At 42.2% G+C, this 27,418-nt stretch overlaps 1 protein-coding gene and 1 long non-coding RNA gene across 2 annotated transcripts in view; one reads left to right on the plus strand and one right to left on the minus strand.

Moving 5' to 3' along the window:
* The window catches only part of COL1A2 (collagen type I alpha 2 chain), a 35,912-nt gene extending 9,169 nt beyond the window's left edge, over nt 1-26,743 (minus strand). Inside the window, exons 1-37 of the mRNA XM_032305376.1 lie at nt 26,311-26,743; nt 23,783-23,793; nt 23,175-23,189; nt 22,514-22,549; nt 21,270-21,362; nt 19,733-19,789; nt 16,686-16,730; nt 16,545-16,598; nt 16,396-16,449; nt 16,031-16,084; nt 15,566-15,619; nt 15,012-15,065; nt 13,196-13,240; nt 12,850-12,903; nt 12,707-12,751; nt 12,291-12,344; nt 11,678-11,776; nt 11,514-11,558; nt 11,308-11,406; nt 10,825-10,878; nt 10,559-10,666; nt 10,141-10,194; nt 9,941-10,039; nt 8,937-8,990; nt 8,371-8,469; nt 7,947-8,000; nt 7,433-7,486; nt 7,228-7,281; nt 6,890-6,943; nt 5,855-5,899; nt 4,463-4,561; nt 2,975-3,082; nt 2,229-2,282; nt 1,249-1,302; nt 509-562; nt 356-409; nt 152-259 (exon numbers count right to left, since the gene is read on the minus strand). Of these exons, the coding sequence (XP_032161267.1) occupies nt 152-259; nt 356-409; nt 509-562; nt 1,249-1,302; nt 2,229-2,282; nt 2,975-3,082; nt 4,463-4,561; nt 5,855-5,899; nt 6,890-6,943; nt 7,228-7,281; nt 7,433-7,486; nt 7,947-8,000; nt 8,371-8,469; nt 8,937-8,990; nt 9,941-10,039; nt 10,141-10,194; nt 10,559-10,666; nt 10,825-10,878; nt 11,308-11,406; nt 11,514-11,558; nt 11,678-11,776; nt 12,291-12,344; nt 12,707-12,751; nt 12,850-12,903; nt 13,196-13,240; nt 15,012-15,065; nt 15,566-15,619; nt 16,031-16,084; nt 16,396-16,449; nt 16,545-16,598; nt 16,686-16,730; nt 19,733-19,789; nt 21,270-21,362; nt 22,514-22,549; nt 23,175-23,189; nt 23,783-23,793; nt 26,311-26,380 (2,298 nt within the window). The 5' untranslated portion in view covers nt 26,381-26,743. The remainder of the gene's footprint in view (nt 1-151; nt 260-355; nt 410-508; nt 563-1,248; nt 1,303-2,228; nt 2,283-2,974; nt 3,083-4,462; nt 4,562-5,854; nt 5,900-6,889; nt 6,944-7,227; nt 7,282-7,432; nt 7,487-7,946; nt 8,001-8,370; nt 8,470-8,936; nt 8,991-9,940; nt 10,040-10,140; nt 10,195-10,558; nt 10,667-10,824; nt 10,879-11,307; nt 11,407-11,513; nt 11,559-11,677; nt 11,777-12,290; nt 12,345-12,706; nt 12,752-12,849; nt 12,904-13,195; nt 13,241-15,011; nt 15,066-15,565; nt 15,620-16,030; nt 16,085-16,395; nt 16,450-16,544; nt 16,599-16,685; nt 16,731-19,732; nt 19,790-21,269; nt 21,363-22,513; nt 22,550-23,174; nt 23,190-23,782; nt 23,794-26,310) is intronic.
* Nucleotides 253-25,138, plus strand: LOC116569254. The gene is made up of 3 exons (XR_004276933.1): nt 253-611; nt 6,662-6,744; nt 24,880-25,138. It is a non-coding gene; the product is annotated as an uncharacterized LOC116569254 (long non-coding RNA).
* Nucleotides 26,744-27,418: the final 675 nt, after the last annotated feature.

Genomic DNA, 27,418 nt, shown 5'->3' on the forward strand with positions numbered 1-27,418 from the left:
AGTGGAATGCCAACTTTGGTTCTTATTTTTTAAATCATCTTCTATCCAGTATGTCCCTGGTACACAGCAGGGACTTGACTGACCTATGCTGAATTGTAAGAGTTCACGGGTAATGACACAGGCCATGTCGACTACAGTGAACTCAACTTACAGAGGGGCCAGCGGATCCGACAGGGCCTGTGGGACCGACAGGACCGTTTTCACCCTTGGGCCCTTTGGTTCCTCGCTCTCCTTTAGCTCCAGGTTGACCAGCAGCACCCTGTGAGAGAGGAAGAGTTGTGTCCAGGCGTCCCGGCTCACTCTACTCGCCAGCTTGAGGAGGTTTTCAGATTAAGTTGCATCCTAGCATACTCACAGCAGGACCGGCAAATCCATTGGGGCCAGCGGGACCGACCTCACCGCGTTCACCCTGGGTGGGGGGAAGGGAGATTAAGAATGGCGCAGCAGTCTTGGGTTCATTAAGGTCGAAAAGTTATGAGTGTCCCGGATGACCCAGGTTTCCACTTACAGGGCTGCCTCGGGGACCAGCAGGACCAGCAGGACCAGCAGGACCGGCTTCACCCTATAATGGGACCAAAGAGGAGTTTGTCACATCCGTGCTCCCAGAGGCAGTAAGGAGAGGGACCGGTGGTGGAGAGCAGAACTTGCAGTTGTGTCCGAAGAGAAAACCAATGCGCATCTCAGGGAGTAAAATAAAATGGATTCTTACTGTGCTTCATATTGTATTCATTTTGGGGGGAAGTGGTATTGGTCATACACTTGCAAAAACACTATAAATCAGTGCCCACAATATGAGGAGGAGGACATTTTAATTTTTAGATGGACACAGAGCTGATCTATTTGCTGCAATCTGTGCAGTACAATAAATAAGGTCTATTTTAAGTGGACCGTTCGATGTGAAATGGGCACACTATGTATTTTATTGATTTTTTACAATTGAAGGCTTTGAGGAGGCTCAGCACATTAGGATATTGTTAATGGGCAATGGGGAAAGTCTTTAAAACAAATGATAGGGATTAAAGTATAGATCAGATAGCTGGCACATGTAGAGGAAGGGAAAGAGAACTTTAAACACACAGCATTTGTTTCCTGCGGCCCCATCACAACAGATAGGTTTTTAAATAAGTAGGCTCTATACCAAGCCTTAAAAATGAGTTGCGGGGGCTCTCTAGGGCGGGGGCAGGCAGCAAACCTGCCGAAGCTGCTAGTGGCTCCCAGAGCCGTGACTCCATGAGAATGCATGCTTACCCGGTCACCAGTGGCTCCCGCGGGACCAGGGGCACCTACAGCACCAGGAGCACCCTAGCACCGAAAAGAAACATATCTTATTAATTACACCCCTAGGCCATCAAAGGTGACCCTTGCCATTTCCCCTCGCTGTGCTCAGACTGTGACCGAATGCTGTCACTGCACACTCGGGATGGACATGGAGAAAGCTTTTGATGCACTTCAGTTCTAATTATCAAAACCATTAGAAGCAGCTCTCGGGAGGAAAGCACCCCAGTGATCAAGGTGACAGGAATGTGGAAGTCAAGGGCACGTTAGGAACTGGAGAGATCTGAACTCGCTGCTCTTGTCAGGCTTCCTGGAGAGCAGCCAATGAGCAGCCTTGTTTGAAACCACCAGGGCTAGGGGATTCAGAGAAAGGACGACTTTCAGTGTGCCAGAGGGAGGTGTCAGCTCTGAGGGAGTGAGGTGAAGAACCACAGCCAGTGGCCTGGAAGAGCCACGTTGCCAACTCTCCAGGGAGGGTTATTATCCCTTCATGGCATGATCTTTGGCCTCTCCATGGCATTAACAGCTAATCACGGGGGCTGCTCTTGGAGGGATAAATTCTTAGGACACATATTTGAATAAACGGCACCTTGGGTGAGGTTCTGGCTTCTTAAAATGCAGGTGTTACTGGTCTTTTTCCAAAGTCCTATAATAATCACTTAACGTTCTATTAAACCTAGAGCTTCTGGTGTATAGTTTGTACTCAGTAGAGTTAACACTGAGGAAGGTAGAAAGTTATTCAGGTTATGCTTTTCAAAGGGATAAGTTCTGTTCAGTCTTTCTTTTGGAATATGTTAAATGATCCTACTGTACATAGACCCAGGAAGGAAAGGAAGATTCTCACTAAACCCGGATCCTCCTTTTGTAAGTTCTGGCTTGGAAAGCTGCTCAACTCAAACTGAATGAAGTGGAAACACAACACCAGTCTGAGTACAAACAACAACACTACTCACACGGGCACCATCTCGGCCTGGGTTACCAACTTCACCTCTGAGACCAGTTTCACCCTGAAAGTATAAAGCAAGAGCAACTTTTGGTTTTCTGGCCCAATTTTTGGATCAAAACGAATCCGCAGTGCTTTTACAGAAAATCCCACACACCTCTAGTCCTGTAACATTTAGTCACGTCTTGAGACCCTACCCTTCTTTAGGTTGTTGAATGAGGGGGAAAAAAAAAACGTAAGGGAAAAATAATTCAGGGCCCTCTCCAGATTATCGTGAAATATATTCTTTTCTAATTTCCATACTCTCCCCTGCAGCATAATCAAGCAAGGTACACATTCACGTGGACAGAATTCTAAGGCGACATCACAATGGGCCTCGGTGCCCGATCGCTCTTACGGCGTAACTAATGCAGCAGCACGGCTGACAGCTGTTCAATATAGCGTCTTCCCATTAATTAGGGCAGGATGAGGCATTATTGTTAGTGGCATTAAAATGAGCCTCATGTATTACTCAACACCATCTGTTTGCGTGAAATTCCATGGTAGCAAGGAATTTTGCCAGATTAGTGAGTTTAGAAATGCGTAGGTGCTAGGTGGCAGAGGGAAATGTGTAGAGAGAGGTCTCAAAACTCTAGCAGACCACCTCCCAGGAACTGTTTAAAAAAAAAAACCAACAAAAAACCAGGCAGCCCTGGGCGGCCTGCTTGGCTCGAGTTCCTCAACAGCACGAGTTAAGGTGCAACAGAGAGAGGGTACCTTTTCTCCCTTGCCTCCGGGGACGCCGGCAGCGCCCCTCTCTCCTGGGAGCCCGCCAGGACCAGACGGACCCGCCGTGCCCGGAGCACCCAGCACACCAGGCTCGCCCTGGAATCAAACACACGTGAAATCAATTATGTCAGCGGCAAGAAAAGAAAATGAAACTCGAACTCTTGAAGGATTCCAATTTCAACATTTAATAGGTCGCATTCTTGCCTGCTTAGAGACACAAAGGAGGGCCATTGAAAAGCAGGGAGGCTGTAACCGCGGGAGACGCTATTAATGACGGGGTGGCTGAAGAGAAGTGGGAGTGGGTGGCCGTGAGCTTTCTGTAACCTGCTCCCGGTCCTCTTCAGGCAGGCAGGCAGCCACGGAAAAGAGGAGGCCCGGACAATAGGACGCGCAGAGTGAAAAATGTTGGCCCACAAACCTTTCTCAAGGATACGTCGCTCAGCCCACGCAGGCGATATGGAGAGAAACCTCGTCAGCTGGGGAGATGTTTACATTTGAATCTCCTTAAGAGCGGGGAGTACAAGCTCCCACTTTATATAAAGACCCTACAATTCCATGTACTTCAGACCTATTGACTAACTTCTAAGAGAAAACCGAGAGTACTGTCCTCTGAACCAGGTTTTCTTTCCCGTTTCCTCTCTCCCTCTTAGCTTTTTTTCTAATATCCTTCCACCTCTCCAAATAGCTTTTTTAATAATCTTTGCCCCCCCCCCCCCATAGGTGTCACTCCATCAGGAGTCACAGGAATTGCCTTCTCTTTATTGTGGTCAAAGTAATCCATTTTTTAGAAACGTGTCATTCCACCTATTTTAAAATGCAAACCAGATTCCGGTTTGAAACCCAGCTTGTCAGGCTTCTGTCTGGGAGATGAACGTATTGTCCAATTTTTACCTCTCCTCATGAAAACTTAGACCACCTCTGGAAATTTTTCTCTCTGAAGTAGGAGAAGGTGAAACTTTGTTCTTAAAAATAGGGTCCAGGGATGCCTGGGTGGCTCAGTTGGTTGGAGGGCTGCCTTCGGCTCAGGTCATAATCCCGGAATCGCAGGATCGAATCCCACATCGGGCTCCCAGCTCCATGGGGAGTCTGCTTCTCCCTCTGACCTTCTCCTCGCTCATGCTCTCTCTCACTGTCTCTCTCTCTCAAATAAATAAATAAAATCTTTAAAAAATAAAAAAAATAGGGTCCAATTGTTTGCGATGTTTCTAGATTAAAATCCAAGTGTTAGGAGCACAATGATGTGAGAGTAAGAACCATACTAACTCATTCATGGCTGTAGAAGACTGGGACTTCCCTTCCTCTACACTAATTCAGGTCCACTGGAATCAGATTGTCATTTACTGAGATGGAAATCATTACGGAGTAGGAAACTAGAAAAAAAAAAAACCTGAAAAACAATTCATTTCCTGTTGTAAATGATCTCGTTACTCTAGAGCATACTGGGCCAAAGCAGCAATAGAGAACAGAAAGTTTTACCTTATTTCCATCGGGCCCAGGAGGTCCAGAAGGACCTCGGCTTCCAATAGGACCAGAAGGACCAGCAGCACCACTTTCTCCAGGGGGCCCACGCTCCCCCTGCGAGAGAGAAAGAGAGAAAGAGAGAGAGAGAGAGAAATTAAACTGTTGCACTCTTCATCGCTTTCAGAGATTCCATTTTACACATCAGAGTTCTTACTTTTTAAGCCATTGAATCCTGTTTCTGCCATTATAAAATTATAACTACTTTTCCTTAATTTCTCTACTAGCAAAATGAATGGATCTGAGGGTTGTGAAGGGGCGGGGGAGGGGGTGGGAGGTCGGGGTACCAGGTGGTGGGTATTGGAGAGGGCACAGATTGCATGGAGCACTGGGTGTGGTGCAAAAATAATGAATACTGTTATGCTGAAAATAAAAAATAAATAAAAAAAAATGAATGGAGGGGATGAGATAATCTCTAAAGTTTCATTCAGCTTTAATGTTCGGGGGCTACAACTCCTAAATGTTTTTCTTCTAGAATATTCAAACTTGGAACTCGTTTTTTGTTTGTTTGTTTGTTTGTTTTTTGGTTTTGTTTTTTTGTAATAGATCCATAGGTAAAAATAAATGCCAGTTATGCATGGTAGTCATAGGGAAAGACTGTGTCATTTTAGAAGAGCAATGCTAGGTGTAGATAGGATTAGATATACTCATACCCACCCTCCCTTTTGTAATCTTATGCATTAGCAGTGTAACAGTTAAAATATTTAAGAGGATATACATGTGTATGTGTGTCTGCATGTGTATATCAATCTCTCTACCTGTCAATCTACATTTGTCCCAATTGCATGTCAGCCTCACCATGACAGGGTACTCCACGGGCCAGAATATTTAACATGTATGTAGTCCACATTGCAACTGTTTCAAAGGCCCTTGTTATAATTATGGTTGGGGCAGACTCATCATTCCAGTTATTCTAATGACCACACACAAATTAAATCTATTTTTTTAAAATAAGAGCTGATTCATGATTTCTGCTTTAGACTTTGAACATTGCATTAGACTTTTGCACATTGCTAAAGTGACTTAAAATCTTAGTAAGATATTACTTTTCCTTGGCTCAGTTTGAGCCACTTTCATAAATATAACTTGTCTATATAAATTACTGAATAGAATACATATATTAGCTCATTTATGTTTCTTAGAACTGTGTGATTTGGGGCTGCAAAATAGGAGTAATTAAATTAAAAAGTCTACTTTCAATTTAGAAATCAAATGTTCTCTACAGATTATGTTTGAGTACAGAAGAGTGTCAGGAACTTGTTGCAAGATCAGTAGCTTTTAAGAGAAAGCACTACTTATTTTAAAAATACCTTGACTGAAGTTTATGAAAGTAAATTAAATAATACTTACTCTTGGGCCAGCAGGACCAGGGAGACCAAATTCACCAGGGAGACCCTAGGCAGAATATGATATAGAAATAAATCATGAAATGTATCTATGTTCTTGAAATCCACTTAAGATTAAGATATTTAGATAGCTTTTGAAATAGCTAAACAAAGCCAGCTAGGCTCTAGCTCCCTGAGTGTGTAAACGTACAGCGCTATTAGGAACAAGAGAATTTTCAGTCGTATACGGACAGATACAAAAAGTGAGAATTCCACTGATATCAAGGATATTTCTATGCAAGAACCTGGTATCAGAAAATTTAAGTTTCCATTACTTAGCTTATTACTTTAAAACAATTTATCTCATTTTATAATATGATAAATAATGATGAACAATATCAGACATTGCCTATTTTTAGTTATATAACAGACTGCTTTCTTAATAGAAATGATCATATTCTGCACATTACCTAGTTAATCGTATACCCAAGTGTATCTCCTTTATTACTGACCAGCTGTCTCCTTAATGTGCCCCACTGTTGACAAAGGAGACCAGGCCACAGAATGTAACTGAATTGAGGCACATTCATCACAATTACCAGAGAAAATGACTCAGAACTCCTGCCCTGATTGTGGCTAGAAGTGTCATGTCTGAATGCCAAGAAAAACATTAAATGCAATTTTTCAGGGTCTAGTTTGGTGGAAAAGCAGTGCATTTACTTTTTCACTATGGGAAAGGAAATAATTTGCATGTTAACATTACCAAGAACAAGACAAAAAGTAAGGCTATTAAGCGGAATATTCATTGATATATTTTCCTTTCATAATGCAGTGTTTCATTCAGTCTTTAAAACAAAGGAGTTGTTATTCCAATACAGTGCAAGTAACTGGGTTTATTCTCTCCAAAGTACCAATGTAAGTAGAACACTATCATTAACATATGAAATACGAAGTTTCTTTTTGCATATTATAATTGCAGCGCAGTCCTAGGTTCCCTGGGGTGGGGGTGGGGGGAGAAGTCCCAAATTTCCGTGAGCCTGCTATCCCTTGTTCTACTCACCCTTTCTCCTGGTTTGCCAACTTCGCCAGCTGTACCTGCGGGGCCAGGCAGACCCTAGATGAAAAAGACCACAAATCTCAATCTTGTGCCTCTATTCAGAGGATTTGCGAATAATTGTTTTTTTTTCCTGGACGCTATCTGATATCGACACGATCACGAACTATTCCAGGTTATTAAGGAGTTACACAAAAGTTTGCCTTGAAAAGGTGGACCCTTCCTTACTTCAGTTCTGAAATCGTGCTCTGTGCTGGGGGTGGGGGGCGCGGGGGAGTGCTCTGGGGATTTACAACCAGCTAGTATGAGCAAAGGCAATATTCTGTTTGTCTCTGTTGACTTACCTGGAAGCCTGGAGGACCAGCAGGACCTTGTTCACCTTTTCCACCTTGGACACCCTGAAAGTAATAGTAAAGAGGGCCTAAGTAGAGATGTACGCCACCATTGCTGTCTGCCCAGACAACTTTTGCACAGGAAAAAGGAGACGGTCATTTGGGAGGACAAGCTTCGTTTGGGGCAGCAAAGGACGAGAATGGGAGAAATACTCACTTGTGGCCCAGGAGGCCCCTGAGCACCATTGTTTCCATCAGGACCTGGAGCCCCCTACAACAGGTCACAGAGAGGTACAGCATTACCTGTGAGTTTAAGAAGACTCGAAACCTCATGCATTACTTTCTCAACACGTCCCATCTTAGCATGACTCACTGTGGGTCCCCTGCCCAAATGCCAACTTTTGGTATGGCTTGTGGGAAGTCCACGGATGGAGGGCACTTTATGAAGGCCAGAGAATGCTACTAGCATCTGCATAGCTTTTTAATCATAGATTAAATAAAAATTAAATGCGCCTATAAATAATTTTTACCTACTATACATTCTGATTTGTTGGCGCTCCACTGCCTTATAAGTGTGGTCGAAAAAGAAAAAAGATATTCTGGGACTATAAAAGGGTCTTGGGGATGCCATTTTGCAAAGACAAGGACAGAATTCTATCAGAAGGCCTCAGAGGACAGGTGTTTCCAGAGGGAAAGCTACGTGTGGGCAGATATGCAAAGTCAGCACCTACCCGTGCACCAGCAAGGCCAGCGTGACCTTTCTCACCGGGTTTGCCAGGATCACCCTAGAATAAACATTTAAAAAAAAGGACACAATGTCAATTTCACCACGACAATTCTGAAAGGTCAATTTCTTGCTTGCTTTGCTTTTCTTAAGGTCCTAGTCTTTGAATTCTGTCCGCTAGGGCACGTCCCACCATCTCGCAACTCCAAGTGCAATGAGGCGCACCTACGTCCGCAGGAGCGCAAGCTCTGGAGGTGGATCCCCATCAGGTGTGCAGTGGTAGCCTGGAGAGCGGCTGCCACTGCGCTAAGGGGCTTGCAGTGTTCTTGTGCTGAAAGGGATGTCCCGCCCTTGAGTTGGAGTGGACTGACGGCAGCCGGGAACCCAGGATTTGGTGAACGTGCGGAGGAAAGAGGGTGTGGTGTGCTTACGGTGGGGCCTTTGGGTCCAGGGAATCCGATGTTGCCAGGCTCTCCTCTTGCTCCAGCTGGGCCGATCGGTCCCGGCCTGCCATCAATACCAGGGAGGCCCTGAAAGCAGAGTTTATTTAAAGTTCACTCAGCATCGACTGGAGTCTCCAGACCTCAAGCCGGGGATGCTCCCGTAGGAAGAAACAGAATCATCCTTGGAACACACAGAGCTTCCTGGTATAAAGTGTCAATGAATTATGAATCCATTTTCCTTTTCTAAATAGGATGTCAGTACACACACAGCCAAGTCAATCTCAGATGTACCCAGTTCCCTCCTTCCCCTCCCTTTCCAGACCCTCGTCACCCTCTTCAATTTTCCCTGCCATGTTTTTTTCTTTCCCTTCCCTCCTTCCCGTCCGGCGTTCATCTGGACTCCATAATTACAATCTATTACTTTGCGTTCCCAGATGATGTATGTGGCTGATATTTATTTTCAGTGTGTTCATGTATAAATAAGCCGCAGAATAGACTTGATAAGAGTGCAAGAAGTGTCCTTGAAAATATAATGGAAAATGAGCAGTTCTTACCATGGGACCTTCTTTACCAGCTGGGCCAATATTTCCAGGGGCACCAGGAAAACCCTATAAAGTAAATGAGGATGCTTTCATGTCGGCACTTCAACTTACATACTCGAGGCTCCAATTTATGAAAAGCTCACAAAAGCGCTTCCCCTCACCCCACCCCCGACTTTTCGTTTGTTGCCTAGGGTAAACCATTAGGGGTATTAGCCACTAGCTGGGAGGTATGAAAAGAGCTCTGAATCTTTCTTCTCTCTCTCCTTTTTTTTATACCTTTCCTTTCATTGGAGTTTAGTGCAACAGATTCATTTATGGAGATCTCAAGAAACTGGGAAGCAACATACTATACAGGCAAAGTGTATCATGTTCTTTACCCCATAGTAGAAAAACAAATACTTTCAGCAAGCAATTTTCAAAGTGGATTTTTTTATTGCTATATTTGGTGTCTTTATTACTTGTTTATGGTACAATTACAGATGATATTCATCCATAAGAGATAATGGAGGCAAAAAAAAAAATCACTCTATTGCTATGGATTAGAGTGTCTACGAATCTAAAGGTCATTTCCCCATGGCTAGTGTGATGCTGAATACATTAAAGCATTTTGTGATTGCTGGAAAAATGATTTCACTTATGAATCTAATACACTGATAATGTATAGTCCTAATACGTTTCATGGACACCTTATATAAAACTCACAAATTGAGATAAAAGATTCATGCTGATAGGAGAACCAACCTAATTTGGGTATATTAAAATAAATCTATTCTTCAAAAAACCTCACAACCATTGGATCAAGTAATAAATAAGAAATTGATGAACTAACCAAATTCGTAAAAATATCTCTGGGCTTTGATAAAGTTAAATTAAAAAGGCAACCATCAGCAAATCTACTAACAGATTTACTTTGGATGATTCTTTTTTTTTTTTTTTTTGTCTTCTAATATTAATCATTCCTTTCAAAAAGGAAACAGTGCCAGGTATGACTTGCTCCAAATCAATCTGAAACTTACTCGGGGTCCCATGAGGCCAGGCTCTCCAGGGCGACCAGAATCTCCATTGGGACCTCGGACACCAGCAGGGCCGGTTGCACCACGAGGGCCGGGAGGACCCTATTCAACAGAAGGGAGAGGGGAGGATGCTAAATCGAATGACAGCCCCACCAAAAGAAGCATCGGATTCCTTCCCCGGGAGTGAGTAATGGACAGCTTACCATGACACCAGCTCTGCCATCAGCTCCAGGAAGACCACGGGAACCAGGACTTCCCTGTAAGAAAGTACGTTAAACAGGAAGGATTGGGAAAAACCCCTGAATCCCATAGGGCAGCGTTTACTGAGACATGGCTTGCATGCAAGAAATCTTGATGCCCTGAAGGGAGAGATACAAACAAAAAAACCAAGCCAGAAAACTTCACCCAAACCTCAAAGGAATGCGTAGAGGAGGCATTCTACAAAAGTAGGTCAGCATTGTTTCCAGACCAAACTGAGAGTCACTGATTTAATAAAGGAGATGGAAAGCAGATGCTCCCCTTGTCTAGAAAATGCACTCAGTGGTTCTGACCAATTCCCAATGAAAGGGTGTCCTCAGATCCCTCTGGTATGTCAGGGTGTCAAGAGCATCTGGAACCTACTCTCAGCCCAGGGGGTCCAGAGGGGCCAGCGGATCCAGCTTCACCATTGGGGCCTCTCTTTCCTTCTTCACCACTGGGACCAGGGGGACCTTGGGGCCCAGCAGAACCCTGTTTCATGAGAAAAGCAAAAGAGGAGAGAATAGGAAAAATCATTTTTATGTCATATCTAGCCAGAGAAAAAGTAATCATTTTTTTTAAAGTAAAAGTAGGACTTTTTAGATCAAACAAGTAATAAATCCATAAAATTCGATCATAGAACTACTTACAGGTTCACCCTTGTTGCCACTCTCTCCTTTGGAACCAGCTGGACCAGGCTCACCCTAGGGTTCAATACAAAATGGCGGTCAAAGGAAAAACAGGTGTAACAGCTCTCTCACAGACAAACATCTTGGAATATTTATGGATCAAGATAAAGAGAAATGTGTGTCCAGGTTCACATTCAAATAGCTGAAAGGGGACTGGCTTCACTGAACAGACAAGAGCAATATAGAAATCTACCTCACTGACCTCTGGGGAGTGTTCCAGGATAGCAGGAGGGGTGTATGTGGGAGAGAGAGACACACAGACACATAGATGGACCAGACATGTACAGGCACACTAAACAGGCATACTAGACATGTAATACACACTAAAAATGCTCAGGAAAGAAAAAAACAAAAATGTAAAGACCGCAACAAGTTGAGATGGTGACAAAATGACAGCTGAGTCGGCCTTTCAAGATGGTGGGAGCTGCAGCCATGACCACTTACCACTAGGCCCCTGGCTCCAGTAGCACCAGCAGCGCCAACAGGGCCGGGAATTCCACGGGGTCCAGGGAGACCGGGAGCGCCAGCAACACCGGGCAGGCCCTGTGGAGACAATGTGGCGTGGTGGGTCCTGAGGCGCTGGGCAGACCAGGGGGCATTTGTCCAAGTGTGCCTAAAAGCAGAGTGGCCCAGGGTGGCCAGATACTCACAGCAGCTCCTTTAGCACCAGTCAGGCCATTGGCTCCAGGGTTGCCCTGTGAGGAAGAAGAGAAGAGGAGGTCATCAGTCAATGGGAGTGTTTCTGTTCTTTGACGCCACCTTCACTCCTTTCACCTGCTTCCACTCCATGAGGCTGATGATGGTGGCTACTTACGGGAGGTCCAACGGGGCCGGAGACACCTGGAAGACCCACTTCACCACGGGGACCCGCGGGACCAGCAGGACCAGGGTTACCAACTGGTCCAAGTTCACCCTAAAAGAGGGAATAATGACACCAAGGCATTGGTCTGCAGATAATTAAACAGCGTATCTCCATTTTTAAGCCCCCAAGTTCCACAAACTTTCTTCAGAACTGCAATCATTTCCCTCATCTCATTTGGTACCATAGATTTGGACTGGGGTTCCTATTTTCCTGGCCTTGTTCTGCCATCTTGGTTACCTACCATCTTCACCTACCTCTGTCTCTCTGTGATAGACACTCTGGTTCTCAGCTAGTCAGTCCTCACTAGTTTGGGAGTATATCCCAGAGAGGTCCCATAAAATAAAGTTCTTTGTTGGCTTCTGTATCTATGTTCCTGAGCTCAAGTACAGAGACATGATCCACATCAAGCTTTAAGTGAGAAAATGGGTCATTCTACATCCATTCTGAAAGGGGCGCTAATTAAGCTCTCTGTGGTGTAACTTCCTATCTGCAAATATAGGGCCTGTCTTTCACATCACAGTAAGAAATGGATCAAGGTAATGACAATGGTTGGCAGTGTTTTTACCTTGGGGCCAGGAGCACCAGGGAAGCCTGGAGGGCCAGCAGACCCAATAGGACCCTGAAACCGAAGTAGAATATGGTAAGAAACTGCTTCCCAGCAAGTTAACAACACAACAAGACCAGAAAATTAAAGTGGCTTAGAGTGGCTTGATCTTATTTAATACTGGCAAAGAGAAAATGGACAGTCTGTTGCCATTAATACCAAAGGGGATACATTCAAGGTCTCCAAGGGGAGGTAGATTTTACTTTATGAAGCAATGAAGAGCCCTGGAGACCATAGTACTTATAAATAGAACCTTTGAGAAACCACATAGAACATTTGGTAAGGTGTCTAAAATGGTATTATTTTTACAAATTAATAAAGGTATTTTCCATCCCAAATTCTCAACCCTTCCCAAATTCTTCAGTGTCAAAACTTACAGCAGGACCCACAGGACCCACACTTCCATCACTTCCACGGGCACCCTATGAAGAAAATAAGGAAGACAAAGTCAGAGGAAAGTTCAGTGGCCGTTATTAGAACAATTTTTAAAAGGATAAGGGACAAAAACGGAAGTACTCACAGCTGGACCAGGGGCACCGACACGTCCTCTCTCACCAGGAAGCCCACGGGCTCCCTAGAAGCAGAAATATTTTCAATGAAATCCACAATGCTAATTTAAAAAATGTCACAGGCATCATTTGCTTTGTCCAATTTCCAACATGCGCAAGAATCCACTAGAAATAAATAGGTCTTGTTCTAATTCCAACTAAAAGGTAATGGATTTCAATTAAGTATGCAGAAGGTTATTAGAAACATATCAAAGAGTACAATGCCGAGGGAAATGGTAATTAGCAAAAACATGAAAGAAGTTCCAGCTTGCACAGAGGATATACATTTAGATTTACAATCAAGTCATCGATACTTACTGTTTGACCTGGTGTTCCATTTTCACCAGGGGCACCGGGTTCACCCTATGTGGAAAAGAAGGATTGAGGTTTTGTTCATTTCAGGGTATCAGTTTGGTTTGTTTTTTGTTTTGTTTTTTTCCTGATTGGGTCATATTTACCCTATTTTTTTATTATTATTTTTTAAATTTTTAATTTATTTGACAGAGATCACAAGTAGGCAGAGAGGCAGGCAGAGAGAGAGGGGGAAGCAGGCTCCCTGCTAAGCAGAGAGCCCGATGCAGGGCTCAATCCCAGGACCCTGAGATCATGACCTGAGCCAAAGGCAGAGGCTTAACCCACTGAGCCACCCAGGCACCCCTACCCTATTATTTTAATTTGAACCATTTATATATTTTGTAACATTTCTTACACGGATAGACTTTCTCAATTACGCCAGTCCATAAAATTTTAAATTTCTAAAATATGCATTTTTAATATAGATAATAGCAGATACCAGAGTACTAGGGAGATGTGGTCATTTGAGGATTATGTAACCCAGCTCTAATATTTCCCCTTAGATTTTGGGTATCATTTTGACTATGCTTATGTATCAGGAATGATATCATAAAAAGAGATGGCAGAGAATAAATTGCTTTCAAAAGAACCGTATTTACCCTCTTTAAAGTTATTCTTAACACACAGTATTTTCATTTTTGTAAATTATGCATGGAAATTTAAAGCTTTGTAATATTTTTCAAAGCTGTCTTATTTATTCCCAACCCATATTCTTATCTTGAGTAAAAACCATGGTACCGGCAGGGGAGGGGGAGCAGTCATTTAATAAAATGGCACATGTGAAGGAACTTTGCTACTAAGGAATCTGATTACGGTCTGGAAGAAACAGATTTCACAGACCCTTTCGGAACCATTCATTTCTAGGCTTCTATGTCAAGTGTATTCTTTGGGAATAAGCACAAAGTTGTTCTTTGAGAGTCAGAACTTCTAGCCTCTGTCCTCCTAACTGCTAGATGTGTGACTCTGGACAAGTCACTCATTCTCTCTGTGCCTCAGTTTCCCTCATGTGCAAAATGAGCTCCTTTCGATGCTAACATTTTATGATGCTGGGACTAGTAGGCTGAGCTATCACATTAGGCTCTAGGGAGAATGAGTTTGACCTTATCCATTTGTGTGGCAGCTGGAAAGTTAGAACAGATTCTCCATATTCATGTTCATTTCTAGTCCCGCTAGTATTCGTTACTCATTAATTTGTAATTACGTTGGTATTCACTTTAATATCACATTATCTCCTTAATAGGAGAGAGAACATTTTATAGTTGAAAACGCTGTCAGAGAAGAGCCTAGCCAAGAGATAACACACTTCTGAGACTTTAATTACCTAATTAAAAATTTTTTGAGTGTGCACAGATAAATCACAGGAAAGAGGTTGAAAAGTGTATTGTGACATGAATGTACCTATCTAATTAGTGCATGGCAAAGGAGAATTTACAGTTTAAAATAACATAGCGTTCCAGTATCTGATTATATGTTTATTTACTTTTATTTTGGCTACAGAGATCAGCTGAAATTGGAGGATAGGAAATGAAGGAAGAAACTATTGACATTATTTTTATCTCAACTGTTTAACAGCTATTGAATTAAAGAAATGGTATTAATAATTGGACTTTTGTCACAGAATCCCATAGCCTCACCACTGAGGCTCTGAAGTACTGAAGAGGAAATAAGATATTCTTTGGAATACGAGTAGTCTTCACTAAAAATATTCCTTCTGATGGTCATGGGGAATTTAAGTCAATTTAAAACAACCACAACAACCATGTTCTGGCTTAGTATTTACCTTCACACCTGGAGCGCCGGGCTGTCCCTTCAATCCATCCAGACCATTGTGTCCCTGAAATGCAAATCCCCTATTATTAAAATGCCATTCCCTCACAGTGCTTGGTCAAATCCTGCCCTCCCCCAGGGATGACCCCTTCTGTGCAAGGGAGGGTCCAGCCAGCCAGGCCAGGCAGCTGCAAGGGTCAGACTTGCTCCACTGCCCCAGATAAGCTTCCTCTCTGCACTTGGATGGGAAGGAAACAGAATTAGATGCTCTCTCACAGCCTCTCCCTCTTAAATAATTTTTACCATTTTCAGATGGTTTTAAGTACCTCTTCAAGTCGTACGCCTTTTAGACAATTTTCTCTGTAGGGATCCTCATTTCTTGGAAGCTGGGAGCACACTGAGAAAAGTGCATCCCACCATACTTTTCAGCCATCTGAACTCTTCTCTAACTCTCTTTTCTCTGGCGAATTCCAGGAATTTGGAAGCAAGTATGTGTCACCCAGGAGTTTAAATATAGTTGAGGCTGTTCCTAAAAGCATGTACTCTCTGGGTAAAGAATGTGCTCACCCGAATGCCCTTGAAGCCAGGAAGTCCAGGGGTCCCAGGGAAACCACGAGCACCCTTAAAAGCAAACACAGAAGAGGACAAGTCATGTTTTCGTTCTAAATTAGAAAACAATGATTTCTTCCCTCCAAAGTATTTCTTCCCATTGAAGTTCAAACTTGGACTAGGTTCAAGACTAGGAGATTTTAAGCGCATCCACTTGCTCTCACTCGAGTAACGCTAGGCTGTTTGAACAAAACAGGGTTTTAGCTTAGGGCAAGCTTGCCGTCATTAAAACGACATCCCTCGCACTAACAAACACTGTATGCATTCGTGACTGGGCTCCCTGCTTGGTCAGATGCTTTCAGTGAGTGGTACAAGCAATCCAACATCTAGGTGACCGTTTAGATGGATACCGGTTTTACCATCCACCTGGCACGTAAGACACCTCTGACGTCTGGGCTGGAGACCCCCGGATAAAAAGCTTACCTGTGGTCCAACAACTCCTCTCTCACCAGGTCGTCCAGGTTTTCCAGGGTGACCCTAAAACATGAAAGCATCGTAGGGTCAGCCTTTTCTTGCTAAGCCGTCAGATCAAAGTTGGAACATCTTGGTTTTAAAGATGAGGGGAAAAGGCATTCTACAAAGATGTGGGTCCGAATACATACTTAGTGGACAATGAATTTCCCAAAATACAAACAAAGATTTCATTAAAATAACATCTTCCACATGGGGTGAGTTATGTCGGGCATATCCAGCTTTTGGCAGAATACTTCATTTGAATCCAGAAAGTCTTGTCGAGGAGGGAGTGTTTAAATGGCATTTTGGAAATGCTTATGAGTGAATATACTCACATCCTCCCCAGCCTTGCCAGGAGGCCCAGGTGGACCTCGAGCACCCGCAGGACCCTGAAGAAAACAGGAGACCAATCATTTCGTTGACGTTGTAATAATAAACATCTTGAAGAAACATAATCTACCACAACGGGCGAAAATGTACTCACAGTTTGACCAGGTTCACCGGGCTCACCAGCAGGTCCTTGGAAACCTTGGGGGCCCTAAAAGAAACCAGTACGTCATACTCCACACATCTCTTTAATTCTGGCTTTTTCCATAAGAAAGGTTACCAGCTGTGGGTTACTCACAGGAGCGCCAGATGCACCAGGTGGCCCTCGAGGTCCCATCAAGCCCTAGAAAGAGGACAAGTCTTAGCACTGAGAAGTTATGGAGGCTTTGGTTTGAGTTGGAGAGCACTGGCATAGTAGTGCCACCGACGTTTTGTGATAGACAAACAGGATTGTCCTGGTTTTATTTCAGTTTTTGTTTCTGCCAGGGAGACTCTTAGAGACCAACATTTCCTCTACTATTTCTCTGTCTTTGCTTCTGCCTTTTCTCCTACCCAAATCAGCAGAACCCAATTGGGTGGGTGGACACAGGTTCCTTAAATTTGCAGACAACTGGGCTGATCGAGATTGTTCTAAAGCAATGAATTGGAGCCGTGTGCACAGTATGGAATATACAACTGCCTTCTGGGCCGTGGGTGAAGCATTTCCATTCGGAGGGCCTCGATCATAGGTCATCTCCCCCTGTCATATTTAGCGAAGAAATTGATATTTTTCTTGCCGCAAGGGGCATCAATTGAAAAGGATCAACAGTCCTTCTTAATGATTAGAGGGAGGTTTGTTATGTAACCTTGTAGCTCCTTTTAGGGCTGCTGGGGACTGATGAAAATGTCAGACCAAAGCTGAGGTAGTGAGGGGTGTAGGAAAAATGAAACATTATTGAAATATCCTCCTAGAAGGTTCTAATGTTATTACTGAAAATGTGGCCCACACCCACAGCAGATGCTCCTTCCTTTTGTTTTTCCTTCTGTCACAGGCAAGTAGAGCGAGACAGTGTTACTAGTTTGTGAGTTAAATCCACATTCTTGACTCCCCTTTGCAGTAAGCAGGTCTGTGCAAGATCTCTTGTAGGGGCCAGCTCCTTCATGCTGAAAATATTGCATAGGCAAGTCTAGGGTAATTTGTTCATGACACATCAACCATGGGGACTCTGCAGGCAAGTCTGCCCCACGGTGTTAATGCCTAGAGTGAAATAATATGGATTTTATTAAAAAGCAGCTCATCTTAATTACAAGAATTATTTGTTTGGTTTTAGAAATTGCTTCCACATTAAAAGAAACTGTCACTTTTCAATCAAAATAATTTTTTAGGTATACATTAAAAATAATTTTCTTTGACACCATGAATTTTTAATTATATTTATTCATTTTTCCGCGTATTTGCAACAATTTCATTTACATAAAAGGTAGTTTATTTTGTGGAGGCTGTGAGACGGACGATGATTACTCATTAATTCAGAGAAGAACCCTGTGGGGTTTTAGAGTTATTGATTTTCCAACATGGAAAATTATTTTAATACTTTATTGCTGCCTATCTTTCTTATTTGTGAACCACATATCTGTTGATTACATATATCTGTGACTGTGTGGGGATGGTGCAAGCTTAAATTATATTTCACTGATATTTAAAAGTAAAACACTCTGTTTTGTGCCCCCCAGAAAATGTTCCAAAGTCAGGGGAATCTGAAATCCATATTAATTTTCTGGGCTTATGTAGGCTATTTTATTAGCGTTTTATTTTTTTTTCCCCTTTAGCTTCTTCCTGAGACATAGGTACTGCTTTAAAGCTGACTAATGTTCAGCATTAGCTGAAATGGCTAATTTCAAATACCCAATACAAACAAAGCCAAAGAAAATCTCTACTTCTTCATTTTAGATATGGATGTTTGAAAATTACCAGAAAAATCAGGAAATTGGAAATCATCAATTAAAGGCACATTACTTCTCAAGTGAGAGTTTTAATTTACACAAAATATTATCTTGCCCTTACAGTGGATTAGCTTACTGTGGACCATTAGGTCCAGCCGACATCTTCTTTTGAAGACAGAGCACTGAATGCACTGTCCAGGTGAAATTTATACTTTATAGACCATGTTAATGTTACATTGCAGTGTTTAATTAACTGAATATTTTTAGTTCCAGCCATTTTTGCCTTTATTTTATACATACTAGTATATATTGTGCATGCTCATATTATTTTTTTTCTAACACATCTTATTAATGCTTATTGGTCGCTTGTTAAAGATACACCATCATCATCGTAATCATGCAGGGAGCTTTTCTAGCTATTACTCAAATTATAGGATATGTTGCTGACTATTTGTGCTGAGTGATATGAATGCTAAATTACACTCTTATTCTCTTCTGTATGGATTTATAATAGACTAAAAAGGTATTAATCAAAAGGTATTAAAAGAAACATTTCCAGTACTGTTAACTCCTTGAGGGAGGGTGAGATTCTGCCATATTCATGGCTACATCCCAACGCCCTAGTACAGGTGCTATTCTGAAGAGCTCACTGAAGGCCTCTGATAAATAGTTGCTGAATAAATTGATGTTTTATTCAAGTACTAGATACGTGAAACACGATGTCATTGATTATCAGATATCCTGCCTGAAGACAAGTCCCAGTTTTGTCATTAACCACTTCAATGGCCCTAGAAAAGTTTATGTCTCTCGTATAGGACAAATGGGCGGGGGCATCTGGCTGGTTCAGTCGGTTAAGCATCCGACTCTTGGTTTCGGTTCAGGTCAAGACCTCAAGTCCTGGGACTGAGCCCCGCATTGGGCTCCATACTCAGCACAGAATCTGCTTGTCTCTCTCCTTCTGCTCTTCCGTTACCCACTCAAATATATATATAAAGAAAGAAATCAATATATTTTTTAAAAAAATTGGCTGGACTAGAACTTGCTATTCCTTTTCATCAAGTTTATAGAACTTAATAGCTCTGCATCTCTACAGGTTGCTTAAAATTCTGAGCAATGTTAAAGGATATAAAAAAATTATTAATCAGAGTGATCACTGTTTCAAATTAAATTGATTTATCTAAGTTATAGTTACTATGTCCAGAGATTAGTTACACACTGGACACATGTTTGTAGAGAAAATTCAACCCCCAGATCTAGAGTCTTGTAGATCTGAGTACAAAAGGACTTGTTGCCTTTATCTGATCTAAGTATTGAGTGTTAACCTAGGGTAGTTAAGGAAATGGCAATGTGAAATTTTTTACAAAGAAACAAATTCTCTATTCAGTAATTTTTTTAGCTGAGATTAAAAAGAGGGAAGCATACCATTGGTCCAGGGCCAAGGCCAACTCCTTTTCCAGGATCATACTGAGCCGCAAAGTTCTAGAGAGGGAAAAACACATTATATAAAAATTACCAGCTCTGTAGTTCATTTTCTCATCTTACTTGTACAGATTTTTATGTTGTTATTTAAAAAAGGGAGTGATATTTTTATAAACTTATTAGTTTATAATTCCATATTGAGCTAACTTCCTAAAAAGTCAGGAAAGAATGTAAGTTTAAAATGGAGCAGGGTTGTCTGGGTGGCTCAGTGGGTTAAAGCCTCTACCTTCGGCCCAGGTCATGATCCCAGGGTCCTGGGATCGAGCCCCGCATCGGCTCTCTGCTCAGTGGGGAGAATGCTTCCTCCTACTCTCTGCCTACTTGTGATCTCTCTTTCTGTGAAATAAATAAAAATCTTAAAAAAAAAAATTAAAAAATTAAAAAATGGAGTCCCCACCTGGTTTGAAGTGGGAAGCTTCCTCAACTCATTTTTTCAAACCCTTTCCGCTCTGCCAGTCACCTCTCCCCTCTTGCACCCTTTAGTTCTACACTGAGAAAGGGGAGCTTTCTAAACTTTAAGTCCTTGGAGACTTCTGAGAAATTGAGCAGAGAACGAGAGGTCACCTTTGCATTTCCACCTGTTGTCCTGCTCCTCCAGAACTACACAAAAGTGACTGAGAGGCCTTTTTCTTGCTGGAGTTTCAAAAAAGGATATAAAGAGTTTTCAAGTTTGGAGGAAAATTAAATTAAAATGCCCCTTGGAAGATTAAACTTTTAAAAAATAGTTCACAGTAATAACTTTACTGTTAAAGATCTCTCTTATAGTAGTAGATCTATTAAAGGAGGTGCTTTTTAATGCACTCAGTAGATAAGCAATCATAATAAGATCTTCTGGGGGAGAAAGGTCTTATTTTACTGGCATACAGTTGGATATTAGAATCAGGCTCCTGATTCATAGTGCTAACCAATTAAGCAAATATGTTTTCCTTCCTGCAGTGAGGCCATTTGGCACTCATACCATTGTTAAAGACATAAAGCTAAAAGAAGATATTAATGAAAAAGGGAAATGTACTTTTCTCAAATTAGTTTCAAGCAAATTAAACCTAAAACTACTTTGAATGTTGGTTCAGCAGACTTCAAGCCAAGGAGAATAAAAAGAGTAGGATGTTTGTGAAATTGCTGAAGACCAGGGATTTCACTTATAATTCAATCTAATCAAACTCTTTAATAATGCAACACCTCTTATTTGTGCCCTACTGATGAAAGATATTAAATCCCCAAATTAAATAATAGTCGTGAGGGCTGCAGCTACCTTCAGTGAACACAAAGACCAGTTCTGTAACTGACAAGGGCTCACAAAGAAACCAGGCAAAGCAAAATCTTGAATGAAGAAACCAAAGAAATGAAATAAAATGTACTAATATCCAAATAGCAGATTCTCCCTTAACTGTTAAAAATAAGCTCCACAATGAGCCTTCTTTCAATAGAGGTAGAAGACACTGAAATGAGCTAAAAGTTAGCAGTACTTAAGATGCCTTACCCCGCCAAGACCAGGGGGGCCAGGAGGTCCAGGTGGACCAGGAGGGCCTGGGATACCATCGTCACCATCTCTGCCTGGTGGGCCTGGTGGACCCTGTTTTGTAAAAAGCAAATTCGGTCATGGTTAGACAGACCCCCATAGAAACCTATACATATAAAAGGAGACCGAATATATGTGATAAGATCAGTGGTTCAGACCTTTCAATGTGCAAGGGGTAAGGAAATTTAATATGCCATATTTGTCATCGATTGAACTTCACTTATGACATGGGTCTTTCTTAGAAGGAGGTTTAGTGACTGATACACAAAGACGACACCGGGCAGACTAGTTCCGCTGGAAGAGGGATAGCTCAGCCTTTGAATATTAATTCAAAATGGAGCTCCAGGATTCAAATAAAGATAGAAATTATAGCTACCATTTATAATTCTATAAATTTCACATGGAGATCAGTACACAGTGGTGTTCTCTGTATATTGATTGTCAGTTTCAGACTGATGAACTTACTCAACTGTTTTGGTATACTATGTATGAATGGTAGATTAATTGATAGGATAATAAAGTCACTTTATCACAAGGTAGAAAATCCTGCAGACTTCCTACCGTTAACACTATTCATGTCGTTACAGTAATTTACTGACATAATGCGACCTCTACTAGACTGTTGGGAGTAGAATACATTTTAGACTGCGCTTCCCAATAGATATTAGATATAGGTATTTATATATTGGCAAAAGTGTCCTATAACGTAGCTGTACATGCCAAATTAGCAGAGCAGAGAGATCTAAGAATACCATGAATAAATCGCAAACCTAACTTGCACATTTACGAATTTAGGCAGAAGCATGTTGTTGACGGCTGTTTTACTACTATTCCTGGGCTTTGTAAGAGATCTTGCTTGAAAAGCAAACAAAACGTGCAAAGAGAGGACTGTGGGGGTAGATAGATGCATGTCCATCTACCTACTTATGCATAATGATATGTGTAAGTTGGACAAGTCTACTGAAAACGAAGACAAACCAATGCAAAGAACATGGCTGGTTTTAACATCTTGGCTTTCTAAAAAGATAATCTTGAACTAGAAAAATAGTGATTATATATGATAATTCTCATTCTCCTCTTCTGCAGGGCATTATCTGCTTAAAAGTTGGTGCAACTATCTCAATACATAATAATCCTATGAACCGTCTAACCAGTAGTTATTCAAATATGGTCCAAAGCTTTTTAACAGTTCAAAAATCACGCACCCTTTCTCCACGTGGTCCTCTATCTCCAGCTGGGCCCTGTGAGGAAGATACAAACAGCAGAATAATAACTGTCTAAGCGATTTCCAGTGAACGAGAAAGCAGTCTTGACAATAATTAGTTGGTAAGACTGATCTAAACACTGTATTATTAGAAAGTAGCTGTAAAAATGGCATAATACAATAGAAAATATACATTGTTTTTATTATAATTACATGTAATGTTTTCAACCTGGGAGACTAGAGGCTGCAGTCTCCAGTCATTAGGCCAATATATAACTACTATTTTTAGAAATATGATTTCTGTGGGTAAAGTTACCCTTTTGTTACACTGTTAACAGTATATTTAAAAAGGCCTTTAAAATAAACGTTCATTTACTACCTATAATTAACATAATACTCCTTCCATCTCCAGAATTAAGTCTTTTTTTCTTTAGTATGTAAATCACCAGTTTGTATAATATAATTAGAGGTAATTCTGGAAGATAATGAAACTCGGTTATCTTAAAAATCAAAGCTGCTTTATTTTATGGTTTACTTAATGCATATCCATGTGAGCAAAATCTTGACAAAGTATTTTCCTTCTGTAGTTTACTATAAATTTAGTTAAATTAGAAGATATTTCTGATCATTTCAGATATTACGGAAAAGTATTAGACTCTTACCTTTCTTGCAGTTTCCTAGAAAAGAATCAGAAATAATTATGAGAAAAATTGTGTATTTTTTTAAATGGCTCCCATTTCTGTATAGTGTACAAATAGATCTACGGAGTACATACATCATGCATACCATTATTCCAAAATGTCAAAGTATGATTTTAAATTTTACCCACAAATTAAATAACATGTTCAGAACCAAAATGCATACTTATCTCTAATTATGCCTCAAATTCAATTCATGAGCTAAGAATTTGTTCCTAATACTCTTGCAAATGATTCCAAGGGAGTAACAAGATACTCTAGCTCTGTGAAGTCTCCTGCTTCGTGGTAGTGGATGCTTAAAACCCAAACTTCCACTGGATTATTTATTCTGTTTCTTATGAGCATTCTTGTAAGGGTGGTCTCATTCAATAGCACCGCCCATTTTGGAAATTGGGGTGGGTACTTTCTAGGCAGCCAGCAAAGTTTGACTACCGTAACTCTTGAGGATTTTCTTGGAAATCCAAATTGTTCCACACCACTGTAACCTTCTCTTCCTTGCCCAGAGAAGGCATAAATGCGGCCAAAAACATACCCAGTATAAAAAAACAAATTCTAAAAGTAATTTTACTCACCTCTTGTAAAGCTGTAGAGGAAAGGGAAAAGAGGTAAATAATCATTAGCATCATTTCATTGATTCGTAGCAGCAATTAACAAATAGACATATTAGCCTATAAAATTGACTTACCTAATTAAAGGATCAAGTGTATTTTTTATTAAGAATATTCTAATGACTTGGAAATTATGCAGGTCAAAAGTATGGCAGGGATCAGCAGGCTGATTTGTTTGCAATATTAATATGTAAATATATTTGGAATTAAATTGTTAATTATTTACTATTTTATAAATGCTGTGAAATATTAATGTGTCCAAAGGATATTTCCAATGCATAGTAATTAAGTTGATAAACTGAATGGGTGAGTCGCTGAATGTAAGACCAGTACGCTGATGAGGAAATAATTTATGGTGTAGATAGTTTTTGATACCTAAAAATCTAAAAAAGGGAAAACTTCAGGAACTTTGTTACCTAAATATTTCATTTTTTATAAAAGTTACCTAGTGCTTCATTGAGTTTATACCATTCTTAAAGTCCTTTTTCAAAAGGTCTAATTTGTGAATTAGTCACTATGAAAATGGAGCCATTTAGACATCCGAAATTTTGCTTTACATTGGTTCACTTAAATTAGGTAAGGTCATTTTACCAATATATATCTCTTTTGTCCCTGAGAAGGAATTGCTCTGTATAAATGGAAAAACGAAAGATCTTGAGAAGTAATGGGAAAAACACACTGAAGTAATATCCCCCTCTTTGCCATAATTGCTCTAAGACCTTAAAGACTGAATTCCTCTCCTACGGTAGAAAAATTATAGGTTAACACAGGATATGAGGGTGGCCAAGCTGGCAACGAGATGAATCACCCCTAAAAATTGCTTTAATTAGGTGGCCAAGAAATGTGTCATTTGGAGTGAGAACATCTGTTGCAAGAGTCACAATTCAGGAGGGTGGACCACATCCAGCACTGATATTTAAGGGCAATTTATGAGAATTACTTTTAAATAAGGAAAATGATATGTTTACTTCATTGTGTCCATCAGTAGGAAGAATAATTATGCCCAGGCCTGATTAACGGAACTCCTTATGATTTTGGAAATTTGCCTTTTCATTACTCAGACTGAGCCATTTTGAAGAAACGTGTGTTTGGTAACTTTTATTCCAGACTGACGTTGGCTGTTGGTCAGCCCAAACCGCCCAGAGGAGCAAAGGTGAGTTGCCTTTTTGTACCTTTAGACTTCCCTAGGTCTGTTTTCATCTTTCCTTTAGGAGCCAACTTTTTTCCCCATCCTCAGATCTCATAAAAACAAAACTGGTAATGTGAATTTGTTCCTTACAATCACTCATTAGTATCCACAGTGTGAATACTGAAAGTGGACAAAGGGAGAAACACACACACACACACACACACACACACACACACAAATGCATCGGCAATGATGCAATGGTAGACACCGTGGCATGTGGGTGGAGCAAACTTTTCGGAGTGCTGGGTGTGGCCAGACAGCCCTCCAACCCTATCAAGTCAGTATCTTTGGTAATTAGGCAGCCATTTTCAAGAAGGACCGATTTTCTTAATGAAACCTTTGTCTGAAAGTAGCCTCCGAGTCCATCTAATCTGCATTCTGCATTTTAGAAAAGGCTCAGTAAGACTTGCCCGAGGTCACATGGTAAATTAGTGGCCAAGTCATTGGAAAACCCCGGGTCTCTTGAGTTTCAGATCCGTGTTGATATTTTCCAACTTGCTGTGTTCAGAATGTCTGATTGTCATTAAGAACATGATAAAGAGGTAACTTGCAGGCTCAACAAAAGGCAAAACAGATTTTAATTAAATAATGTCACCATGTCCATGACCACATAATAAATGGAGAAGCTAATTCTACTCTTCAGATTGTATCCATTCCAAGTAACATCATTTTCCTTCCCAGGACACACTCACTAGCTACCGGGAATGGCTTTCATCAGAAACGCAGGTCACCTCCCTTTGTAAACCTGTAGGGGTCTCTCTCATGGGGATTCCATCCCCGTAAGGCCTGGTCCCCTGTGCTTTCACTGTCCTCCCTCCAGAGGGCGCCTCGTAGTTATCATCATCATCCAGGCAAGCCCAAACCGCCCGGAGGAGCAAAGCCCTTGTGGGGTGAGTTCTACATGACTAAATTCAAGGGCTTTCTAAAGCAGGCCTCAAGTTTTCCAAGGTGGGCATCAGTGCAGCCATGGGCCCGATAGTTGTCAATATCTCACCCTTAGGAAAAAGACTTTCTGTTCTCTTTTGAGCCTCACGGATCAGAGGCTCCAGATAAAATTAAGACTCACTTCGAGTTGAGAGAAAAGTTCCCTAACTTCGGGGGAGGGTTGAGTCTTTTCTGTTTTCATTTCTAAAATAATTTCCACGTTTCTCATACATGCCTGCCTTTCTCCACATGCCAGGGAGCCTTCCCTCCAAGCTAGACCTAGACGTGACTGTAGGATTTCATTTTTCAGACCAGGGTGCCCACCCATATAAACTTTCTCCCCACCTCGGGCAGCCCCAAACAAGCTCAAGGCACTTACATTGACATGTTGCTAGGCACGACGTTACTGCAAGCAGCAACAAAGTCCGCGTATCCACAAAGCTGAGCATGTCTACCACTTAGACATGCAGACTCCTTGTGTCGCAGAGCCCCTGGGTCACCAGCGGAGGTATCACCTGGCGGGCGCAGGCATGCAGTCGTGGCCGGTACCTCCAACTTAGCCGAAACCTCCTGCCGCCTTGGTGCTAAAATAATAAAGCCCGGATCTGCCCTATTTATACGGCCAAAGTTTCTCTGGCCGGAGGGTGCCTCCAAAAGCGCCTCCACCAATCGGAAGGCTGGGGCTGGGGGCCCGGGCAGCCACAGCTGGGAGGAGACTGCGGGGGCGCAGAGGAGGGAGTGAAGGGGGGAGGGACGTGGCCACGGGGCCGGCTTCTTAAATTGGTTCCATTCTTTTTGAGGACGTGGACACTTTTGAGGCTTTCAAGGGGAAACTCTGACTCGCTGTCTGCATACCTCCGCCCTCCCCATCCCCCCGCCCTTCCCCGCCCTTTCCAAGTTTGGAAACACTTTTGGACACGTCGGAGCGCTCTGCAGACACCAACGTGGGCACACTTTGCAGATCTCTGGGCTGCCAGGCATCTGTAGAAAGGACGGGATCCCGGAGATCAAAGCAGGAGCTGTCCAGCCCTGTCTCACCTTGTGCCCTGCAGGCCACCCGCAGGGTGGAGGGCGCGCGGCGGGCGCAGAGGAAGCAAGGGAGGAGGAGTGGGGGTTCGACAGCGTGGCGCAGCTGGAGGCCGCCCTCCCTCCGCGCCCCCGCGCCCGTCCCCTCCCCCACCCGCGCCCAGCTTTTTCCAGCTTTGGGGCGTGTGTGCCCCCACTTTTTCAGCTGTAACGCTCTCTCCTGGCTCCGGGAGAGGGTGAGGGGGGCGGTTCTGTCTGTGCAGGGTTGGGTTGGCGTCCGAGGATGCCTGCCATTGGGGAGGAGGGGGGAACACGTGAAGGGTAGCGTGGCACTGAGCACTGGGGAGGATATGCTTTGCGCACACCAGACTGGCCCCTGCCATTCGGGAAGTCCTTCGTTCGACCTATACTGAGGCCACTCTCGGCTTAGGCTTTGGAGATTATCGGGCCCTGCAAAAAGA

Source organism: Mustela erminea, chromosome 11 (assembly GCF_009829155.1).
Source record: "Mustela erminea isolate mMusErm1 chromosome 11, mMusErm1.Pri, whole genome shotgun sequence".
In the NCBI taxonomy this organism is placed as follows: domain Eukaryota; kingdom Metazoa; phylum Chordata; class Mammalia; order Carnivora; family Mustelidae; genus Mustela; species Mustela erminea.